At 36.8% G+C, this 23,333-nt stretch overlaps 1 protein-coding gene and 2 long non-coding RNA genes across 5 annotated transcripts; 1 reads left to right on the forward strand and 2 right to left on the reverse strand.

Annotated features, from left to right (window-relative positions):
* The first annotated feature begins 509 nt into the window (after positions 1-509).
* Positions 510-9,555, forward strand: LOC137495853 (serine/threonine-protein kinase pim-3-like). Its single transcript, XM_087257027.1, has 8 exons — positions 510-547; positions 799-843; positions 971-1,141; positions 1,264-1,346; positions 1,461-1,511; positions 1,588-1,960; positions 2,086-2,265; positions 8,723-9,555. The coding sequence occupies exons 2-8, from the start codon at positions 816-818 to the stop codon at positions 9,088-9,090; spliced, it is 1,254 nt and encodes a 417-aa protein (XP_087113153.1). The 5' UTR covers positions 510-547; positions 799-815; the 3' UTR covers positions 9,091-9,555.
* A 2,437-nt stretch (positions 9,556-11,992) lies between these two features.
* Positions 11,993-15,821, reverse strand: LOC147843466 (uncharacterized). The gene is made up of 2 exons (XR_015493568.1): positions 14,110-15,821; positions 11,993-14,007 (listed from the first exon to the last, which is right to left on the reverse strand). It is a non-coding gene; the product is annotated as an uncharacterized LOC147843466 (long non-coding RNA).
* Positions 15,822-17,818: 1,997 nt separating this feature from the next.
* Positions 17,819-22,872, reverse strand: LOC147843467 (uncharacterized). 3 transcript variants are annotated; one of them, XR_015493522.1, is made up of 10 exons: positions 22,709-22,872; positions 22,220-22,297; positions 22,087-22,127; positions 21,688-21,927; positions 21,363-21,449; positions 19,981-20,074; positions 19,819-19,888; positions 19,676-19,742; positions 18,651-18,765; positions 17,819-18,439 (listed from the first exon to the last, which is right to left on the reverse strand). It is a non-coding gene; the product is annotated as an uncharacterized LOC147843467 (long non-coding RNA). The 3 variants fall into 3 exon arrangements; XR_015493520.1 differs by having other exon boundaries at positions 17,819-18,408; positions 18,505-18,765; XR_015493521.1 differs by lacking the exons at positions 21,688-21,927; positions 22,087-22,127; positions 22,220-22,297; positions 22,709-22,872 and having other exon boundaries at positions 19,819-19,912; positions 21,363-21,451.
* Between the last annotated feature and the right edge of the window lie 461 nt (positions 22,873-23,333).

A 23,333-nucleotide genomic window follows, 5' to 3' on the forward strand; every position in this document is an offset into this window, starting at 1 on the left:
GAAATTTAGCGTAAATAATCTCCTAGAAATGTGTTCCTCTGAAAATAATACAATAATTTTTCTGAAAACAGTTTATGATTCCTGTAGCTCTCCCGGATGGAGAACAATTTCATCTTTGTCCACTTCTTCATTATGGTAAGTTACATTTATAGAAGAGCTCGTTTGTTTAGTAACGTTTATTAAAAACTTTATTCTTGAATTTCTGTGTGATTTTCGTTAAATGTAAAGGTTTCTCTTCTGCTAATGTCGGTGGTGACGGAATCAAGTTTTACGGAAAGCTGATTGGTCTATTAAAATGATAGTTATTTAATTTTATAACAAGAACTTTTAATTAATTATTATTATTAATAATTAAGATTTAGGAAATCAAATAACTGCATAAGTTATATTTATGAAAATAAAAAAATATCTCAGGCACTCAAGGTCACGCCAATGTTAGTTGCTATAGCAACGCGTGTTATGGTATGAATTCTGACTGCATATAAAAACAATCAAACCCATCGCAATCTGTTGGTTGAGAGACGAGGCGACTTTGCAGAGCATTTCTGTGCGAATCCTGAGATTTCTGTAGCTGTTGGAGGATTTCTGAGAGAAAAAGACTTATTTTAAAGAGCACAATTTCTCTAATCATCTTTATTTTAGTTCTTTTTTTGATTATTTTTTAAACACATTTTTCTTGCTCTTTTTTATTTCTTCTTCTTCTTCTTCTTCTTCTTCTTCTTCTTCTTCTTCTTTTTTCCTTTACTTTGTTTTACATTTATTTTTTATATTTGTCTGTTTTTGTCTGTTTTATTGCAGGTTGGAGGAGATTGTCCATGTCCCACATGGGTGAAGAAAGAGGAGGTGAGTGTTTTTAATCTTTCATTTGTTTGTCATTGTATATCACTGTATGATGCTGTATGTTTGACTAATATGAAAAGGATTACAGAAGTTAACAAAAAAGATTTATTAAAAATGTTTTGATATACAGAAGATACACGGGACGGCACCACTGAGCTTCCTGGTTTTTTGGCTCCTCTGCCTTCACATTTGGCTGATTCTGCATCCACAGACCAGAGGAACAGCAAGAGGAAAAGGCAGAGCAGCAGCCAGCAAACGGCGTCCACCTCGTCCAGCAGACCAGCCAAACGCTCTCGCAGAGGTCAGCACAGCTCATCTTCTAGATCTTATGGCTCAGTTAGGAAATGATTTGTCATTGAAGAGACCGCAGCATGTTTTCTCTTTCTCTCTTTTCTTCATTTCTTGTGCTCTTCTGTGTTGCAGACTTGTACCTGAAGGGCCCGTTGCTGGGACGAGGTGGATTCGGCTCTGTGTTTGCTGGGATGCGCAGGTCTGATGGACTGCCAGTAAGAGATTTTCTTCCCTCCTTTGTTCAGACATGCTTTAGAAATGTTGCTGTCAGTAAATGTCATGTGTCACAATCAGGCAGGTGTGATTTACTCTGCTTTTCCTGTCTGCAGGTGGCCATCAAGTACGTGTCGAAGGACCGGACCCCTGAGCGACTGAAAGTTGTATGTTTTGATGTGAATCTGTTGTGTTTGCCATGTGTGATTCAGTTCTGGATATAATGGAGGGTTTGTTCTGCAGGATGGTCAGGGTCGGCTGCCGCTGGAGGTGGCATTGATGACCCGTGTCGCGTCAGCTCCTGCCTGCCCCAGTGTCCTGCAGCTGCTGGACTGGTTTGACCGTCCCAGACGCTACATCCTGATCCTGGAGCGACCGGATCCTTGCCAAGATCTCCAGAGCTTCTGTGAGGAGAACGGCTGTCTGGATGAGCGTCTGGCCAAGAAAGTGCTGGTGCAGCTGATCGCGGCCCTAAAACACTGCGAGAGCCGCGGCGTCCTGCACCGGGACGTCAAACCAGAAAACCTACTGATCTCCACAGAGTCCCAGGACATCAAGCTGCTGGACTTCGGCTGTGGAGATCTGCTGAAGCGCTCGGCCTACAAATACTTTGCAGGTGAGTTTGAGTTACAGAAGGAAACGTTCTGTTGATGTTTGTGAACTTCTGCTGATCCACTAAAGGGAATTTGTCTGTACTGGAGCATGTTGAGCAGATGTTTGTGGTCTTCTTATGTCTCTCAGGCACTCCTGCATACGCTCCTCCTGAGTGGTTTCGTAGACATCGCTACCATGCGACTCCAGCTACAGTCTGGTCAGTAGGAGTGACGCTCTACAACATCCTGTGTGACCGTTTCCCATTCAGAGGCGCACAGAGGGTCACGTCCAGAAGCAGACTGACCTTCCCTAGGAGCTTGTCAACAGGTAAGAGATTCAGACACATTCAGAGATAGCCTGGTGAGCGAGCAGAAGTGTGTTGTTGTGTGTTTCTGAAGACGGTGTTGTGTGTAACAGAGTGCCGTCAGCTGATTCGCTGGTGCCTCAGTGCAGCACCGGCTGATCGGCCCAGTTTAGATGACATTGAGAGCCATCCCTGGTTGCACTGCACAGGTGGCCAGTAACATTACACTTATCTGAATCCAGCAGTCATGGCTTGGGTTGCATTGTCAGGTTCAGTGTAGATAAACGCTGTCAATGATTTGTAGAAGGAGAGCAGGAGGGGCAGAGGAACTGAGGAGAACAGATCCTGATCCTGAGCTTTCTCTGCTGCATCTGTGAGGCTCTGTGTGAAGCTGTACGAGCTGAAGACACACACACACACACACACACACACACACACACACACACACACACACGCACACAAGCTAGTCTACAGTAGACAAATGTACTGTTTCTAGACCACTTAGAGAAAAACGGGGACAGATGTTAAATAAATCATGAACAATAAAGTTATTTTATACGCAATTACAGCAGTTTTTTTTTTCTTTACTGGTTTCACTAAAATGTAAATGTTCAAACCTAGGGCAGCACGGTGACTCAGTGGTTAGCACTGTAACCTCACAGCAAGGTTCACTGTGTAAAACATATACTGGATATTTTGGCGGTTCATTCCCCTGTGGCGACCCCTGATGAATAAAGGGACTAAGCTGAAGGAAAATGAATGAATGAACACAGACACTGGAGGAATTAGGAGACTCTGTTCAGTCAGATATGATCATGCTGTCTGTAGTGTGCTGAACTAACTAGACCAAAACTTTATTTGCAATATTTGATGTCTGAATTTAAAACATAAAAATCTAAACTAGCCGAATTGTTTTACTTAAACACAGATCTGTCGATAGTAAACTCAGTTAATGTCCATACACGCATGCTGATATTTAACAAATGTTTTTTATTTTGAGTGATCTTCAATTTAAGTAAAAAAGAAAAGCTTCTATGAGAATTTGAAATGAACAATATTGTGTTTTTGTGGACATTGAACTACAAAATTTCAACATTGAAGCGTGCTGAATAGTTTTTTGATATAGTCTTCTATTCAAAGTTAGAAAAAATACAAATACTAAACTTCTTAAGAGAATTTAAAGTAAACACTACTGTGTTTTTCTTCTTTGTGCACATCAAATTGCAAATTATCCCAATATAGTGCAATAAAACCCTTTTGAGGACGATCTTCAGATTCAGGTTAGAACACATTTATAATTTAAAAAATAATTATAAATAAGCAATATGTTTTTTTCATGTGTAGGTCAAAGTTTCAACAGCTCAATCATTTTAAAAAGCATGTGCTCAAACTAAAAGAAGTGAAAAAGTGCTTTTGTGGTGCAGGGTCACGTCTCTCCTCAGTAAGTGATCATAGACAACACAAGGGGGCAATGTTCAGCACAGAGAATCACAATTTAACTAAAACGTATAAGACTGTGTGTTTTTCCTCATCTCAACAGTTTGTCTAATGAAACACACAATAATTGAACATTTATTTTAACGAATACAGCTCATAGTGTTAATAAAATTGTTTACTCTACACTTTGTACCGTGATCATGATGATTGTTTGTTATGAGCAGGGCCGGATTCAGTGATTTGGGGGCCCTAAGCAATTCGAGTCATGAGACCCAGAAGTCCTACAGTAATAAGCACTTTTCATATTTGCTTATTTATTTAGCTGTCTTTATCTTATATCACTCTGTCTTCCTTTCGTTATTTTTATCTGAACACAATCTCTACATTTTAAAAGATTTGTTTGCTTAAAATGAGTTCACAACTAAAAATAATGAATAAACTATTTGTTTTCTAAAACTAAATCTGCATCTGATTTGACTGCTGGACTGATCCATGATTGGGGGTGGGGGGACACAATTGCACACATACTAATTAAGGTAAAATGTATTTGTTAAAGCCTTATCCTACAAAATATGACAGGAAATGACATTATTAGTATTTATTGTCTGCCTCCAGACTTCCTTGGGGCTCTAAGCGACTGCTTAGTTAGCTTATTGATTTAATCCGCCCTGATTATGCACTGTAAACCCTGCTGTAGTCATTATCAAAGTTATTAAGTTAATATAACTTGATATTATTTAAAATACCAAGTTTTGGCATCAAAGGTGTGTTTAACTTACTCATTAGGCAGCAAAAAACTTTTAGTTTATATTGTAAGTTATCTGAACTTAACATTTAAATTTCTTTAAATGATTCACTATGTCATTAAAAATGATTGGTTGTGCTTGAGAGTCTGCCTTGACAACCGCGCTGATTGATCAATATATGTTATTTGACTCAAGGTGGTCATTTTGCTTGTGATGCTGAATTCTCCTGAAGCGCAGCAGGACAGAGGCACTACCTGAACCCATCTGACGAAAGAGAAAAGTTAAATTAGTCAGTAGATATTTAAATGCTGATATACATTTTTCTTAATTGATATACACGCTGGGGCAACACAGTGACTCCGTGGTTAGCATTGTCGCCTCACAGTAAGAAGGTCGCTGGTTTGAGTCCTGGCTGGGCCAGTTGGCATTTCTGTGTGGAGTTTGCATGTTCTCCCCTTGTTCACGTTGGTTTCCTCCAGGTGCTCCAGTTTCCCCCACAAGTCCAAGGAGATGTGCTATAGGTGAATTGGGTAAGCTAAATTGTCTGTATGTCCTGGTCCTCCAGGTTGAAGGTTGATTGTTGGGCTAACAACCCACCTCGTAAACATATTCAAGTATAAATCACTGGCACAGAAAACAAACAAAAACCTACGTGAGACCAAGAGACTTTATTGAAAGAAAAATAATGAAATGAAGTCATACAATGCGTCATTCAGCAGCAATCATAACTTAAAGATTGTAGTCAGTTCTTGTTTTCTAAGACCTTAAATAAATGATTATCTTTGCAAAACGCATGATCTATTTTGTATATGGTGACATAACCTGTTATATGATGTTATACTGGATAAAGACTGCCAAGGGTGTTAAGACATTCAGAATAACACTATTTCAGACTCAGAATCTGGACATGATTATACAATTATAAGTCACTGGGCACAATTAACTGTCTTTAGAAATAGAAATGACAGAAGCAAATACATATTCATTTTTTACCTTCATAAGTATCCTTACAATGATGTGAAAATGAGATCGAAATGAAAAAAGAGATTTTATGTCAAATTATTAATCACATAAAATCTTACAGCAGTCAACACTGAAATCCATACATAATACATTACGTTTGAATGAATCCCATTTCTGTGATATAAATAATCAACATTCTGAACAGAGAACTGTAACATTGAGCAAATACAGCAGAGATATAATAGAACTCACAATGTAGTCACTATCTATTGAAACCAAGTTTGGAAAAAAAAAAGAACTTAAATATATTTATTGATGCTGTAAGCTGTTTGTTTCAACTGGGTGAACATTTGACAAGCTTAACAGCAAATGACCTGTTATAAAGTCACAACATTACATTCAAATCAGTTTCTGTTACTTGCTGCTTTACTTTAATCACAGTTGCGTTGCTCTAAAGGTTCAGTTCTTAAATGATTAAATGAATCTTTCTTAAGTATGTCTGGACGAATGTGACACCGTCACACTTTCAGTTCTCCAAGTCAATGCAGCACATCACGGTTATAAACAAAGATGTAAACAAAGTACATTGCTTTATAAACTATTACAATTACTTGAAGCACAGTCAACATCAATGAAGTCGAGCCAAGTAAAAATGTCAAAGATTAAACAATCAGGCCCTTCTGAAGGCTGAAATAAATCATTAAACACTGACTATCATCTGGTTTGTAATCAATAACTATTTTCAGACCAAAGAATATCATGCGCTGAATGAAACAAACTGTGTTACGAAGAATAAATCAAGAATAAATGTCACCTTCAAATGTAAAACATCATTTTGTTTCCTATAAAAAGCGATTAGTTACTTTAATGAGGGATCATTAAAACCGCTGCCTTAAAAGTGACCAATTGACTTCCCTTAAAAATATGAGGACCTATTAAGTTGACTTACCTTACCTTTTTATAGTCAACTAATTGCTTTTTACAGCGTAATTAAAATGAGATTTTATTTTCTCAAAATCACAACATTCATGACTGCCCGTTTCGCCACTTACAAATTTAAAATGAAGCATATTTTCATACAATTTATTGCTCACATTACATGTATGATAACTTAAATACATTTGAATATACTGTATAATATGAATAAAACAATTAGTTTGAAATAAATATGAGTAATAACCGCTAGACATTCAGCATGCTAAGTTTCTGTGCTATAACTCTAAACTAGATTTAATTAAGAAGACGATGCATCATATTCTTGAACACAGACACGATTCCAAAACTGCCTAAATAATGCTTATTAGAATAATTTCAATGCAGACAATAGTAAATACAGTATATGCACAGAGATTTGTTTGTTTTGTGATGGAATGATTGATTTTAATCGGGTGGATTACAGTAAATGCGATTTCAGTAATCCTGAGAAACAATCTTCAGACTATATCCCAGATCAAGAGAATTGATGAGGCCCAAATAGTTCAAAGAGAGAGCAGAACATCTTCGATAAATAGAGCATAATGTGACTTCAGGAGGTGGTCATGGTTGAAGGGTCCGTCCACATGGCTGGCACATCTCTGAACCTGCACAGTAGAAAAAACACAGTTAAGCATGTACAGCATAATGATCAGTGACTGACAAATAAGAGTGTTCACAGTCAAGAAAAGCCATTTTAAACACTCAATTATTACACTCCTCTGATTTTAAGAATGTATTGTCAGTTTTAATCCCATCCCCCACCTTTTTATGAGAAACATTATTTTTAACAAAATGAAAATGTCGTAACTATAACATTCAGTGCTTCCCACAGCTATAGGAGAGCTCTAAAATCTGCCAGGACTGAGCACCTCCACAAACCGATAGAAAATCGGTCTTAGCAGTCTTAGATTTTTATTTAACACCATTGCTAAATTAACAAATAATCAGTCATCTTTGGAACAAAATGTCCCACCGCAAATTAGTAGTGATGATTTTTTTAGTGATGAAATAAAAGCCTTCAGACAGAAAATAGAAGACGCTAAACTTTCTGCACCGCCTTATACTTCTCAACATTCCACTGCATCTAGATAATTTACAGTGCTTCAAAATCACAGAACAGGAAGGACGAGCTAGATAAAATGATAAATGGTTCTAAACCAGCTAAATGCATGTTAGACTCAATTCCAACAAAATTAGTGAAAGAGCTGCTGCCTGTAATAGTAGAAGCTCTTCTTAATTAAACAGTTTTCAATAAATGAGTAAAATGCAGCTTTATGTGCTGTTTGGGCTCATTAAACTATTGTAGACATGGTGTGAACTAGTCTTTCATTCACTGTAACTGATCTCCAGAAAATCTAGAAACAGGGACTCAGCAGGTCTAAAACGGGATGGGGAGCAGATCAAATCAAATTATATGTATTACCTAAAGACTAAATGAAGAAAAAATATATATGGAGCGGTACAGGAGCGGGAGTCATTTTAAATAGGAGCGGGATGGGACAGGATCATTTTTTAAACTTTGGTCTGGGAGTGGGACGGGAAAAGATTTCTTTCTGTGAGAGTGGGAACGGGACAGAAGTGAAAATTCCCTCCCATGTCATCCTCTATTCAGACACGGCTGTGTCTTTTGTCTGACAAAAGCCGAAAAAAGACTTTTGTACTAAACCTGTAATGGCAGTTTCTGTTTCTACTAATAAGCACTGCCCACTAACTTGTGTATTTAACTGAGTGTCAGCTGCAGTAGTTGAGAGATTTTCTTGATGAATCACAGCAACGGCGAGTTCTTATTAAAGGATTCTGCTCTGAAGATACCCGAAAAATCCTCCTGGTTTGTCTCGTCTTTAAATTCACAACATATTCATGAAGAAAAAGTCAGTCACAGAGATATTACAGATGATACATTTGTAAATAATGTTCACTTTGTTGCACAGAGAGAGATTCCTTTGCTTCATAAGACCTCAGTGCATCGTCAGGACTTGAGTGTATCATTACACCCCTATCTTTGATACAGTTTCCCCAAAAACTGTCTCTCAAAGTTCATGAGTACTGGCCTGTGAACTGGCATCCACACCTATTAACAGAACAAATGCAGGAGAACTGAGAAATACAGAGAACATTGAACACAACATTAAGCTTGGTTAAACTGTGCAACTGTCCAAATCTGTTATAAAACACAAATAAATCTAATGGAGAATTTCCTGATTTACAGTAAAATACTGTTCATTTTTACAAAGCGACTGACATTCCAGCAGTTTCTAATGGCACTTCACATTTAACTCTTTATTCACTTTTATTTACTGATTGTTCTTATTGTTCTTATTATAAACAGGTTCATGTTAAATTCTGTTATTAATTTTAGGTTTTTGTTGCATGTCTCAGGGATGTCAATGGGAAGCACCAAGGAATGTCATGCAGCTCACAATCCCAGGAAAGTGCCAACTTCACCCTAAAGTACTCCAGCTGATATGGGGGTGTTTTGGAGAAACTCGGGTTTACCTGTTTGCTTTAGCCAAGACCGGCCACTGCTCCGCTCAGCACAGATGCACTGGCTCACTGCTGGATTCGGACATGTGTATCAGGCAAGTTTGCGTTTCCCTAGTGAGTCTTCTTGTACAGACCCTGGGCAAGGTCAGGGAGGACGAGGAGCAGATCTTGCTGGTTGCACCACACTGGCCCACCCAGACCTGGTTTCCAGAACTCACACTCCTCGGGACAGACCCTCCCTGACAGATTCTCCTGAGGAAGGACCTTCTTTCTCAAGGAGGTTTTCTATCTGGCACTTACGTCCAGATCAGAAAAAGGAGAAGGTAGTTGGAATTTTTATAGATTTAAAGAAGGCATTTGATACAATAAATGATAATATATTGGTAAATAAATAGATAACTTACATTCAAGCACATTCAGGGCAGCACGATCATGAGAGATGTAATTCATTGTTAGTATTATTGTCATCATTAATATTTAATAATGATTAGACATACATTTTGGAATTATTGCACACAAATATCAATAAGTCATCTCAGCATTATTAGATAGTTGTTTCTGGTTTTTGTTAGTCCTAATTGATGTTGTTTTCAAATACAATCAATCCCTTAAAATACAAAAAAGTCATTAGACTGATGGAAAATGTGGGCTATTTGGAGCATACAAATCCTTTATAAATAAAACGAGAAAGGTATGATGACATTTTAATTATTTGCAGTGTATTTTTTACAAATGGAATCAAACATATAATTTGTCAAAGATGCCAAAAGGATAAAATATATTTTATGAAAAAGAAGAGATCAGTGAAAGAAGAAATCAGTTTAAGTAATAGACGAATGATGTGTGTGGTAATGAAGTGGGAAAATAATAAGCTTGTGCTTCATCCCACTCCATTTTCCACCATGTTGAAATGTATTTTTTGTTAATGATGTTTTATGTGTGATATTTCTGTTTGAAAATTAATAAATCAAATCAAATCTCTGAAACCTTCATGTGTGATCTATAGACATGACATAGAAAACTTAAGTGACCTGCCAGCATCGGTAGCTGACCTCTCATGACCTTTTGGGATCACTCTGTGGTCCTCTGCGCACTGCAAAGAGAGCCGCTTGATTCAGTATCTTTAAGTTTTCTATTCTTGAAGACAGCTCTGCTGATCACACTGGCTTCTATTAACAGAGTCCGGGACCTGGAGGCATTTTCTGTCAGCAAATCATGCTTGGAATTTGGGCCAGCTAACTCTCACATTGTCCTGAGACTCTGGCCTGGCTATGTGCCCAAGGTTCCTACCACTTCATTTCCAGATAAGGTAGTGAGACTTCAACCATTGACCATGGAGGAGGCTTACTTAACCCCTCCATTGCTGTGATGAGGTCGCACACTGGGTGTTTACGTGGCCCAAACAGAGCATTCTCTAGTCTGTTTTTTTTCTTTTTCTTTTTGTTTTATTTTGCTTTGTGTCTGTTTTGGCAGTCGGCAGAAGGAAAGTGCCATATCCAAGCAGAGGCTGGCACACTGGGTTGTGGATGCCATCACCCTTGTGTATCATACCCAAATCAAGGTGTGTCCTCAGGGATAAGTGCACACTCAGCTAGAAGTCCCGCATCCTCCTGGGCATTAGCAAGCAGAGCCTCTCTAACAGACAACTGTAGATCTGCGGGCTGGGCAACACTTAAAACATTTGTGAGATGATTTGAAACTATTTAAAATTATTTTTTTTTTTCACATTGTCATTATGGGGTATTGTGTGTAGAATTTAGAGGTAATAAATGAATTTGACTCATTTTGAATTAAGGTTGTAACATAAAAATGTGGTTAAAGTGAAGCGCTATGAAAACTTTCCAGATGCTCTGACTGTACTGATACTTTACATTTGTCCATGACAGGGTTGACACAATGTGAGGTTTGTTTACTGTTTTTCTACTTGCAGATTATTTGTAAAAAGTGCAGGAGCTTGACCAACATTCATTTCTTACAGTCCAAGGCAGGTGTGGGCAAACTTGATCCTGGAGGGCCAGTGTCCTGCATAGTTTAGCTCCAAACCTATTCAAACAGACTTCCCTATAGAGTTCAAGTGATCTTAAAGACACTGATTAGTTTGTTCAGGTCTGTTTGATTAGGGTTGGAACAAAACTCTGCAGGGACACCGGCCCTCGGGGATCAAGTTTGCCCATCCCTGGAATAAGGTCTAATTAAAACAACTGTGGTTAAATCAAAACTCTCAAACAATTTTGTTTTATAATTTTGATGTCTCGAAGGCACTTTATTGTGAGAATGACCCTTATACAATTATATATATCCGGGTGAGTAATATGTAAGGTAGAGTAAAATGTCATGTGTATTTAAAGGTATGTAAGTGTATATATTTACCACCACCTACTGGAAGTTTTAGATTTTTATTTTGAAGACTATGGTGTGGTCCAGAATCTTCTGCTGTCCAGAATCAGGTGGTTTGTCTTGGTTGGGCATCTCAGCTGAGACCTCTCCACAATGGGTGACCCCACAGTAGCTGTGAAGTACCAGTGGCGTGTACCATTTGGGTGAACTCATTTTTTAAATGTGATCTTGAGATTTTTTTAAAGTTTTTTTTGTTCACAGTTTTGACTTTGATACTGACTGATCTAATGTTTATGTACGATTATTAAAATAAAACATTCTGCAGACAATATTAATTTAAGAGAGATCTTTGAGGAGTGTTTATGCATATATATGCTTCAGTGTTAGAAAAGCTAGTCTGCTTGCATGACCATTGCCAGGTCTGGGCTGTTTTATTATTAATGTAATATTAAATTAAATTGTTAATATTAGTTAATGTCCTGTGAGTTCTCGTGAATTACCAATGAAACTTTATTTACATTACCAATGTTAACAAATAATAAATACTGTAATAAATGTATTAGATCTCACCAGGTTTTTATTTTTTTTTACAGTGGAATACTGGCAACAGTGTTAGTCACTGTAACAGAGCAGTAGCGGAAACTAACTGGAAACTGCTTACAGTTAATTACTGTACTGTAGTTCTGTACTCACAGCATAATCGCTACTGCACACACATTAATGGTAAATCATATATACAGTAGTTATTGTAGTTTGACTTAAATTAATCAGTTTTCTGAACTGTTATGAAAAATAAAAAGCAAATCAATTCTTCAGACAAATGTATTTTATTGTTTTGGCAGCAAACAAACATACAACAGAAAATGTCTGACAAAATTAAACAAATCAGCAGGTATGAAGACATTTTCTATTTACAATGAAACAAAAAGGTTCAATAATGAACAACACATGCAGTGTATATACAGTAGGACTTGTGTGTTGAAGTAGGGGGGGGACTCCAGGAACTGAGTTTGACATCGATGGTTACAGTGTTGGGGGTAACGCATTACAAGTAACACAAGTTATGAAATAATATGACATTTTTAAGTAACAAGTAACACATTAACAAATTAAGGAGTATTCAAGTTACTTCTTAGTTTAATTAATTCTCTTTTAAAAAATAAATTGTTGAATTAATAATAATAATAATAATAATAATAATTTTCTCCCAGCAGAAACAAACAGAACCCAAGATGGCAGAGCCTTACATTTCTGCACTGAAAGTATTGTCATTTTTCTGAACACATGGAGGACAAGTAAACGGGGATTGTTTGTGTCAAATGCTCATTTTACTTCACTAATAAGACTAAAAGTACAAAAGCATCAAACACATTGCTTAAAACTGTCATTAATCTCTAAACAGTATACGGCATGTAGAGCTCTGGCCTCAGGAAGTTCTCAGAAGATAACATTCTCCTTAATCATTATTATCTGATGTGTTTTTAGAGGTAAATAAAGGTTATAGAGTGTGTTGTTAATTGCAGAGCTCCTCTATTTAAAAAAAAGAAGGAAAAAACCTGCAAGTTCTGAAAGAGATCAAGCCTCAGCCTGGTATAAAAAAAGGATTTTTTCTCAAAGGTAACATAACACATTATTTTCCATAATAAGTATAAGTAACACAGCTTTACATTATAACGTTACTTTTTTGGGGGAGTAACTCAATATTGTATTGCATTACTTTTAAAATATCTTTCCCCAACACTGATGGTATACGGCACATTGTCAAAGCAACTGGCAACATTTATCTCAATCACACATATAATAATAATGATTAAAAAAAACTTTACTGTCATTTATTCTTTGCATGACACAATTTCATACAAATCCTGCTGGTTTTACAGTAAAATACTGTTTCCTTTCATTACAGCAGAACACTGGCTATTTTAGAGTTATTTACCGCATAATCTACAGCAAGGGTTAACAGTAAACAATTTAAATAACTGCCACAGAGAAGACATCTAACAATCTATGCCCACCTCCACCCCCTTCCTTTTGGAAGGACATCTATTTTTAATCCATCCATCCATCCATCCATCCATCCATCCATCCATCCATCCATCCATCCATCCACCTATTCATCCATTCAGGAAACACCTAACCTCTAGCCATCAGTGTCCAGTCATTGCTGAGGTGTGTGATTTCTATTTTACTGCACATGCTGCACTCCAGTCTGTAAAGACAAAGACACGACTAACAGAGCTCTACTTGTTGCTGTACTCCAGCAATGCACAAGATAATCTCCAGTGTTCTTCAGATAAATCTCCACTGATGTTCTTGTGAGTTTCCTTCTTCTGCCTGTTGTGTGTCCATTACTTGAACACCTGCCAAAGACGAGACATCTAGCTAACTATCTAAGCCCACCACCACCCCTTCCTCTTGGAAGGACATCTATTTTTCATTCATTTATCCACCTATCTATTCAGTAAAATGACTAACCAGACCATCAGTTTCTAGTCATTGCTGAGGTGTGAGTCCCGTTTCTCCACATGCCCCAGTGTAATCTGACATACAAGACAAAAACAAAACTAACAAAACTCTACATGCTGCTGATCTCCAGCAATAAACAAAGATTTCTCCAGTGCTCTTCAGATATATCTCCACGGTTTCCTTGTGACTCTCTTCTTTCTGCTTCAATCCAGTCTGCAAAAGACTAAGACAGCACCAACAGAGCCCTAACTGATGGCTGAGCTCCTGCAATGCACATGCTGTTCTCCGGCAATTTAAAAAAAATCTCCACTGATGCTCTTGTGAGTCTCTCTCTTCTCCCTGCTGTATGTCCATTACCTACAATAAATAACAGCCACAGAGAAGACATCTAGCTAACAATCCATGTCTACCACTACCCTCTTCTTCTTGGAAGGACATTCATGCCATGCACCTATCCACCTGTTTTTGAAGGATACTCCTGACCATCAGTGTCCAGTCATTGCTGAGGTATGTGATTCCTATATTTCTCCTCAAGCTGCACTCCAGACTGTAAAAGACAAAGACACGACTGACAGAGCTCTACATGCTTGCTGAACTCCTGCAGTGCACTAAATGTTCTCCAGCGCTCCTTAGACAAATCTCCACTGATGCTCTTGTGAGTTTCCTTCTTCTGTCTGTTGTGTGTCCATTACCTGAAAAAGAAACGCCTGCCGCAGAGAATACATCTATCTATCTAAAGCTGAGCTCAGACTACAGAAGTTGTAATCCAATTTATTTTGACCTCCCGAGAATCGGAGATGAAATCTTGTCGAGGACTTTGATCGGTTCTCATCGCAGATTATCTGGTAATGTGAGCCGTTTAAAGATAGAATCTTGCACCTCGCCATCTTGAACACAAATCGCAGCCTCCCTGATCATAACAGACATGATTGAAATCCAGAAATTCAAATCGGGCTGATCACAGCAGTTCAAACCTATTCAGTATTAACAAAGCCATGAGCTGGAGAGAATCATGTTGCTTTTAATAAATAAATAAATATATCATTTTTTTGAATAATAAGCTTGAATTATCCTTTATTATTAGCCAGATTTAACGTTATTCTTATAGCGGTGTGCAGATATTGATGACACATGTGTAGCCGGGCACTAGAACGTTGCCAGTTATCTCCAAAACCCAAAATGATTCAACATATTACAGTTTTTCTCAGTGGCTTTGGTGGATTTCTCACAACACTATTTACATTTGCACAACAGTTAATGCATTTCTCAAAACAATTAGTCATTTGTGCACATCATAGTAGCAGTTTCTCATTCCTTTCAACAAATTGCGAATGCTTTTGGACATGTATCAATTGCTTTCATACAACTCTCTGCTGTTTATAAAATTATTATTCGCTTATGTCATGTCAGTCAAAATTAACTAAACTTGTGAATGCTGAAAAGTCATTCCATTTAAAAACTAATAGTCCTCATTTCATTACTTGAGTCATTACATACAAAAATGTTGAACTAGTTGCCGAAATCTGACAAGCAAATTTTATTAAAATTTTTACATCTTTATTTTCCAGAAAATGTCTTCTAAATTGAACAATTTCATGAATGATTTACAGACGTGTGTATGTTGTAGGTTCAGTTGCAATTTGTACTTAATGTTTGAAAGTTGTGCACAGCACATATTGTTTACAGTTGTGCACAGCTCTGCCCAAAGGGAGTTTATGTTTGTTGTAAATAAGAGTGTATTTATTCTTTTGCCCAATGCTGTGAATAAATTAGAATTGCAAAGAGCATCTGCAGTAAAAATGTGAAACATACATATTCAGTGTCTTGTAATCAGATTCCTCACTAAATGCAGTGATGTCTAACTTTACTGTAGTTTTCAAATGGCTGAGCAAATAGTATATAGTGCTGTCTTGAGCATTTTCAGAAAGTGTCACCAAAATCAGACTTTATTGCATTGAAAAAAAAATAGAGCAAACTGTCATAATGAAAACATGACAAAGCCATTTGACTATCTTGTGAATAAACAATGGTGTCAGGACTTTTCCTCTTGATGACACTGACACTCTCATTGACATCAATACTTGCTTTTGAGGAATGAGCTATCCATTTTTTAGGAAGTGACTCACTTTTAAAGAGGCTATAGCAATCTAAAAGCCGAGCTATTGCCAGTCAAACACAGCACAGCCATCGCAGCAAGACGGAGAGATTTCAATTATTGTCATAAATAGTAATATCATTGTGACAGGGTGGCTCAGTGGTTAGCACTGTCGCCTTACAGCAAGAAGGTCGTTGGATTGAGTCCCAGCTGGGTCAGTTGGCATTACTGTGTGGAGTTTGCAAGTTCTCCCTGTGTTCGTGTGGTTTTCCCCTGGGTGCTCTGGTTTCCCCCACAGTCCAAAGACATTCGATATAGGTGAACTGAATAAACTAAATTGGCCATAGTGTATGTGTGTGAATGTGAGAGTGTATGGGTGTGTGAATAATTGATATAATTATAATTGAACATTCGTTTAGACATATCAAATCAACATTTCTTCATTCTGCTGTCCACTGCCTGCATGTCAGACCCTTATAAACATCCCAATTGCCAAATATTATTAGCCATATATAATACACATTTATGAAATAAATGTTTGTGTGTGAGAGCAAATTGAAAAGACACTTGCGGCTCAACTTGCGTGTGTTAATTAAATTTTACAGGCTAACTGCATGAACAGCTACGCAAACTGAGACGTAGTGTAGCCTATTTCGAGTGCAGGATATTAGTGTTTTCCTGTAGTGGCAGTTGGTCAAATATTACTAAATTAATAATAAGTAATTAAAAAAGTGAGTTATTCCGTTTGTGGATAGGACAACGACCTCCTTATAATAAGCTTAAATGATCAGTTTACATTAGCCACTAACGTTATTCTGTGTGTGAATATTTATGAGCCAGATGTAGCTGGGTAGCTATGCCTACTAAATTGCCAGTTATCTCCAAAAAACAAAAAGCTTCAACATTAAAATGTGCTTTTAGAAATCACAGATATATCTTTTCTGTGAGTGCTGTGTTTAGGATAGGGGACAGATTAGTGCTATGTACAGTATAAAAAAATCCTTAGGCCTGTGTCTAGTGCCGTAAACCGACATAGAGTAGCTCTATATGCTATGACAGATTATTTTTCCACACAATATAGGCAGTGCAACAGGTAACAATTTAGCTTTTGAGCAAGAAAGCACAGCACATCGTGGCATGATGGAGAGATTATAAGTCTATTATTATTATTAGACATTTGTCTGAGCATTAGGGACGGGGAGTCGACTCCTTGACTCTCAATGAACCTAGTACTGAAATCGACTTCAGGACAGGAATATGAGAGTTGAGTCTGTTTTTTTCAAATCCTCCTGAATGAAGCTGTTTTAAGCTGCAATTATAATGCTCATTCTCGAGCACGATGAACTCTGAAGGCAATTATAAATTTAGTGCTGCAGAGAAAGTTTGCTTTCACTTTTAAATACCTATGAAACACAACTTTGTGCAATTTGGTTTTAAAGATGATCTGCCTGCGATGTCAAGTTTGCTGTGTTATCAATACAATTTAGCTGTAATATTTGGGCTATTCTTCTTGTTTATTTTGTAAATAACTACAAATTAAATACATTAAAATGAAAATACAATTAATAACAAACGAAATTCATTTCAAAAAGAGGATTTTTAAATACAAATAGAGACAAGGCTAAGTTCAAAAACAGCTCTGACTCACTCCTTTTCTTCCGGCTTATGCTGTCCCATAAACAAACCCTTATTTAACTACAATGAACAAATTGCACAAAACAAACAGTGATATTTAAAAGTAAAGTAATAGGCTGTTTAAAAGAACACATTAAAAAAAAAAAATTTACAAGAGAGAGCAATATGATATGTTTTGAGGCACAGCTGATTTTATTTATTATTTTAGGTTTGTTATGAATTTCGTGTAGGGGGTTAATATTTAATCGATCATTAAATCAAATTGAAATCTAGCTATATTGTTTATTGATCAGTTAGAGCAGGCATGTCCAAGCTCGGTCCTGGAGGGGCAGTGTCCTCCAAAGTTTAGTTCCAACCCCAATCAGACTGTAGGGATAGTTTACAGTTTAACCCAAAGAATGACCAGTCTGGTAAATGAAGAAGAGCTGGAGTCAGAGATTTAAATAAATAAATCAAGTTTACTGAAGATAGTTTGCAGTTTCATCCGCAGAACCCAGCTTCAACACTCGCAATGAGTTCCTAGGCCACTCTGCTTACAATCACCAATCAATAACAATTATACTCTCACATAACGTCATTAACTGCGTCATACATAAAGGTGTTCTAACCTGATTGGTTAAAACACAGATAGACTAGGAACATTTCCACGTGAGGTTCGTGCGTACAATTCTGAACAATATCTAAGCATAAACGTCAGACACCCTTTAGACTGATTAGAGCTGACTCCAGACCTGTGAAACGGATCAACAATCAAATAGAACACACACACTTTAAGTATAATCTGTTTCTTATCCAAGGCTGAGTGTACCGTCCGCCGTCTTTATCAAAACTGGTTAAAAACTGGTATAATCTACATTCAGGCAGTTATATTCTTACTACACAAAGTCTATCTTGAATAAAAAGTAGAATCACTTTAAAAGATTTAACCGTAAAACTATAGCAAAATCACTTTAGACATTTTAGACAGTATTAACTCCTAGAAATAACAATAGAAACAGTTGCTTCCAGTCCTCAGTTCCACTCAAGATCTCCATGACCTCTGATCTAGTTTGCTGGCTCCTGAAAATAGGTATAAAGAGACTGGCAAATGCACTGAACATTCTTATATTAAGCAATGTGTTAACTTATTCATTAATTAAAATCAATTCACAGTTAAATATTGAGAAACAGGATGATGAAAACGATAAACGTTGGTCCATGATGAGATGGACTGGAAAGCAGAAATCCGAATCCTTCAAGACACACCTGGGCTAGCTAATCAAGCTCTTACCAGGCTTTCTAGAAACATCTTTGCAGGTGTGTTGAGGCAAGTTGGAGCTAAAATCTGCAGGACACCGGCCCTCCAGGACCGAGTTTGGACACCCCTGAGTTAGAGCATCTGTTGCCTTTAAAACAAATATAGTACTAAACAACCTCAGACTGTTCACTACTCCAGATTATTTTGTTCACTCATACTCTGTATTCATGTATCAAACATTTATATTAAGAAGATATTAAGGGTATTTCATGATTTTTATTTAAGCGTTGTTTGGGCTCAATTGGGGTGTTTTTTAATTTGTTATTGAACTGCTGCTACACATCTTTTCATTAAATATTTTGATAATAAATTGAGGTTTTAACTTTCTGTCTCGAAGGTCGCAATGTAATTTTCTAAATTAAAAAAAAAGTATAGGCTGATTATTATTTTATTTTGACTGCAGATGATTTAAAATGCTGATTTTGTCTGACCACAGGAGAACTGCTTGTATAAAGAACGATATGATACAGCATGTTTAATCCTTGCGCTATTTTAAGCGAATGTAAAAGGTTTTGATTCTTGAGCCGATTCCACCGACTCCAAAATTAAGAGTCGAGAATAGCTGTCGACCCCGAAAAAGCCAGAACCGAACCACCGCATAATTTAATAATCTAATATTAGTAAAAAAAAAAAAAAGTGTAATTTTTGACAAAGAGAATGATGTGCTCCATCGGTCAGGATAACCTTAACATCTTGTGTGCTGTGGCGCAGTTTTCATATTTTGTACTTTGCACACATTTAAGATTTGAGGTGGGCTAATAAATTTGCCAAAGATTCTCCTCATGTGTTCACAGCAACCAGATTTCATTATCGGTTAGGTTTTTAAAACTCCTATAGTCTGAGCCCAGCTCAAGCCCACCACCGCCCCCCTTCCTCTTAAACATCTTTCGGTGATAGGTGATACCTGACCAGCAGTTTCTTATCATTGCTGAGATGTGATTCCCTAAATTCTCTACTCCACTCTGTAAAAGACAAAGAAAACATCAACAGAGCTCTACCTGCTTGTTCAATACTATCTATCCGTTCGTCCGTCCGTCCATCCAAAGAAAATACCCGACTATCACTCTGTGAAAATATAAATATGTAAATTAAAATGTTTGATGAAGTTAATTTGATTCAACTTAAAAATGTAAGGCTGTACCTAATTTATTATGATGCACTTGTGATTACTGAGGTGTGTTTCCCTGTTCTTCCACATGCTCCGTACAAATCTGCCAAAGAGAAAGATATCAGGTCTATAATTAATCTCAATAAATTTCTTTGGAAACTAACTCCATTTTTCAGTCTGTTCAAGCAGTTCTACCTCTTTGCCGAGCTCCAGGTCTTCCAGTTTATCTCCACTGTTCCCCTTGTTAGTCTCAGGGGTAAAGCTCTACTGGGCCACGAGCCCCCCTCAACTGCACCCCACCCAAAAAAAAAACATTTATTTACCCATATATAAATAGCTATACTGAATATTTTTAATTAAAATTTGAATTATATTATAAATAAAACTATTATTATTATTTAATATTTGTATTATAATAATACTTTTTTCTCTAAATAATTAACATAATTAAATCATTCCAGTTGTGTCTTTACATTTGATTGATTTAAGATACTTTTGCTGCCACAAAGAAGACATCTTTCCAACTATCTGGAGCTGTAGTTAGAAACATTGTTCCTGACTGTGTTCTATTCTCAGTTATTCACGCTATGCCCTATTCATTTAGAACATTTTAACATTCAAAGTTGCAATTATTAAAAAATAAAAAAAATATTAAAGTCATCTCTCTTAGGTGTAATTTGCGTTCCAACTATTTTTACAGTTCAGTTTTCGTGATCTTACAGATCTTACAGTTTACAACTGTGCTCCCTTCGCAGTGCACTTTGAAAACATTGATGTCATTTTGAACACAGCCTCATGGCAAAAACTATAGGTGACCTATTATTTAAAAGCAGAATTTATGTTACGTCTCCAAAGCTTGTGAAAACAAAAAGCATACGGTAATTCTTTTCATTTATATTGGGTCATTTATTAAGTATCTGTACTGTATATGACATGGGCCTGCCAGTTAGAACTTTCTAAAGTGGTTTACATGTGTTAAATTGTAAAAGTAGACTTAAAAAAAATAATAATAAATAAATAAATATCCTACTTAATAATAATAAGAATCATCATCACCATCATCATCATTAATATTATTATTAAAGTAGCATTTTTAAATTTCTAATAAATAATTAATATTACATTTCATTTTATAATAAATAGCCTTTATTATTTATTTATTTTTATGATTTATATGATATTAGAATACGTGTTAGCTTTTGTAAGTGATATGTTTTAGAATAGAATGTGTAATGTTCAACTTCTCAATAATATTAGTAAAGCAAACATTAGCCCTGTTTGTGTCATTTACATATATTTCAGTTATTATAGAAAGCGAGTGCATATTTTTACCAAATCTAATATTGAATTCTATTGTAAATGCGTGTGCGTGTATAATTTGCACAAATAAATTAAGTTTCTTTTCTCTAAAGAAGTAGTTTAGAGCATCATTACGGGCATTTTATCATAATTATAACTAATCTGGTTTAAGCGATAAATCTGCGACAGAGAAACTACAGGTTTTGGAAAACACTCGTCACTACATCATTCTTTTCTCAAACAATGCATCAGACTTTTATAGTTTAGCCGTGAGTTACTTCGTTGTTTGGGAAACGCAGCCCAGACCATCAGTTTCCAGTCATGCTGAGGTGCGAGTCCCATTTCTCCACAGGCCCCAGTCTAATCTGCAAAAGACAAAAACAAGACTAACAAAGCTCTACTTGCTGGATGATCTGCATCAATAAACCAAACGTTCTCCAGTGTTCCTCAGATAAATATTCACCATTTTGCTTGTGAGTCTGACTCTTCTGCCTGTTGAAGTTGTAAATAATAGCCACAGACAATACATATATCTAACAATCTATGCCCACCACCACCCCCTTCCACTTGGAAGGACATCCATCCATGCACCTATTCATCTGCCTTTAAAGGATATTCCTGACCATCAGTGTCCATTGCTGAGGTGTGTGATTCCTATTTGTCTCCACATGCTGCACTCCAGCCTGGAAAAGATAAAGACACAACTAACAGAGCTCTACATGCTTGCTGAACTCCAGAAATGCATAAACTGTTAACCAGCGGTTTTCAGACAAATCTCCACCGATGCTCTTGTGAGTCTCCTTCTTCTGTCTGTTGTGTGTCCATTACAGGAAAAAGAAACACCTGCCGCAAACAAGACATTTATCTGGCTTAAAGAGATTCCAGACAATCATCTAGTATGTACAAATGAAAGTATATGATTTTAAATGTTTTATAAAGTTAATTTGATTCAACCTAAAAAAGTGTAAGTCTGTATCTAATTTATTATGCACTTGTCATTACTAAGGTGCGTTTCCCTGTTCCTCCACATGCTCCATGCCAACCTGTCAAAGAGAAAGATATCAGGTCGTTATTTTATCTCAATGGATTTCTTTGAAAGCAAACTCCAATTTTCAGTCTGTTCAAGCAGTTCTACCTGCTTCCTGAGCTCCAGGTCTTGCAGTATATCTCCACCATTCCACTTGTGAGTCTCCTTCTTCTGCTCCACTCCAATCTGCAAACAAAGAAAGACAGCCCCAAGTGCACAGTCCACACTTCTTTTAAACGGTTAAATAAGAGCATCATCCGTGAATTTAAAGTGAACTTAATCGTTTTAAAATAAAAGAATATTGTCAGCGCAATAGCCTTGTGGTCAATGCGCTGACATATGCTGCAGTAGCACAATAGGGCGTCCCGAGTTCGAAACCCAGCTCAAAGACAATTCCCAACCCTACACCCTTCTCTCTCTCCCACTTCGTTTCCTGTCTCATTACTGTCCTACCTAATAAAGGCAAAAAAGCCGAAAAAAAAAGAATATTTCAGTGTGAACACACTACTTACACCATTTACACTACAAAATGGCATAGAATAGTGTACAAGTATGTGATTTGGAACGCACCCATAGACAGTACTGACAGAGTCCTACCTGCTGTTCTCCAGCATTTTCTAGATAAATGTCCACCGATGCTCTTTTGAGTCTCCCTCTTCTGCCTGCTCTCCATTAGCTGAAAAAGGAAAAACCTGACACAGACAAGGCCTAACTATCTATCTATACCAGTGGTTCTCAAAGTGTGGTACGCAGACTTTCTTCTAGAGGTGCACGGAGGAATCACAGAATAATAATTAAAAATATATTATATATATTAAAAAAAAAATGTATATATATATATATATATATATATATATATATATATATAAAAAAAAATATATAACGCCCTTTTACCCTTTGATGCGTATGATAACACAGATATGATCAGCATTGGTTGTTCCCTGTACTGTATGATCACACTGTTATGATTAGTATGTTTAGTGCATCATGTCATCAGATGCTAAGATTGAAAAAAACTGTGGAGCTCTCGAGCAGATCCGCACTAGTGAAGTGCTTTTCAGTTACTGCAAACTCAGGAGTTTCTACAAGCTGCATCATTGGTGAAATAATTATCACAAACGTGTTAAAGTGTTCATAGTTGTGTAAAATAATGTGTGTTTTCGATGTATAGCCGATACATATTTCGATATATATTTGTTTTGTAAATAGCCTAGCGGTGTGG

This window comes from Danio rerio, chromosome 6, assembly GCF_052040795.2.
Source record: "Danio rerio strain M-AB ecotype USA chromosome 6, GRCz13ab, whole genome shotgun sequence".
Taxonomy (NCBI): Eukaryota; Metazoa; Chordata; class Actinopteri; order Cypriniformes; family Danionidae; genus Danio; species Danio rerio.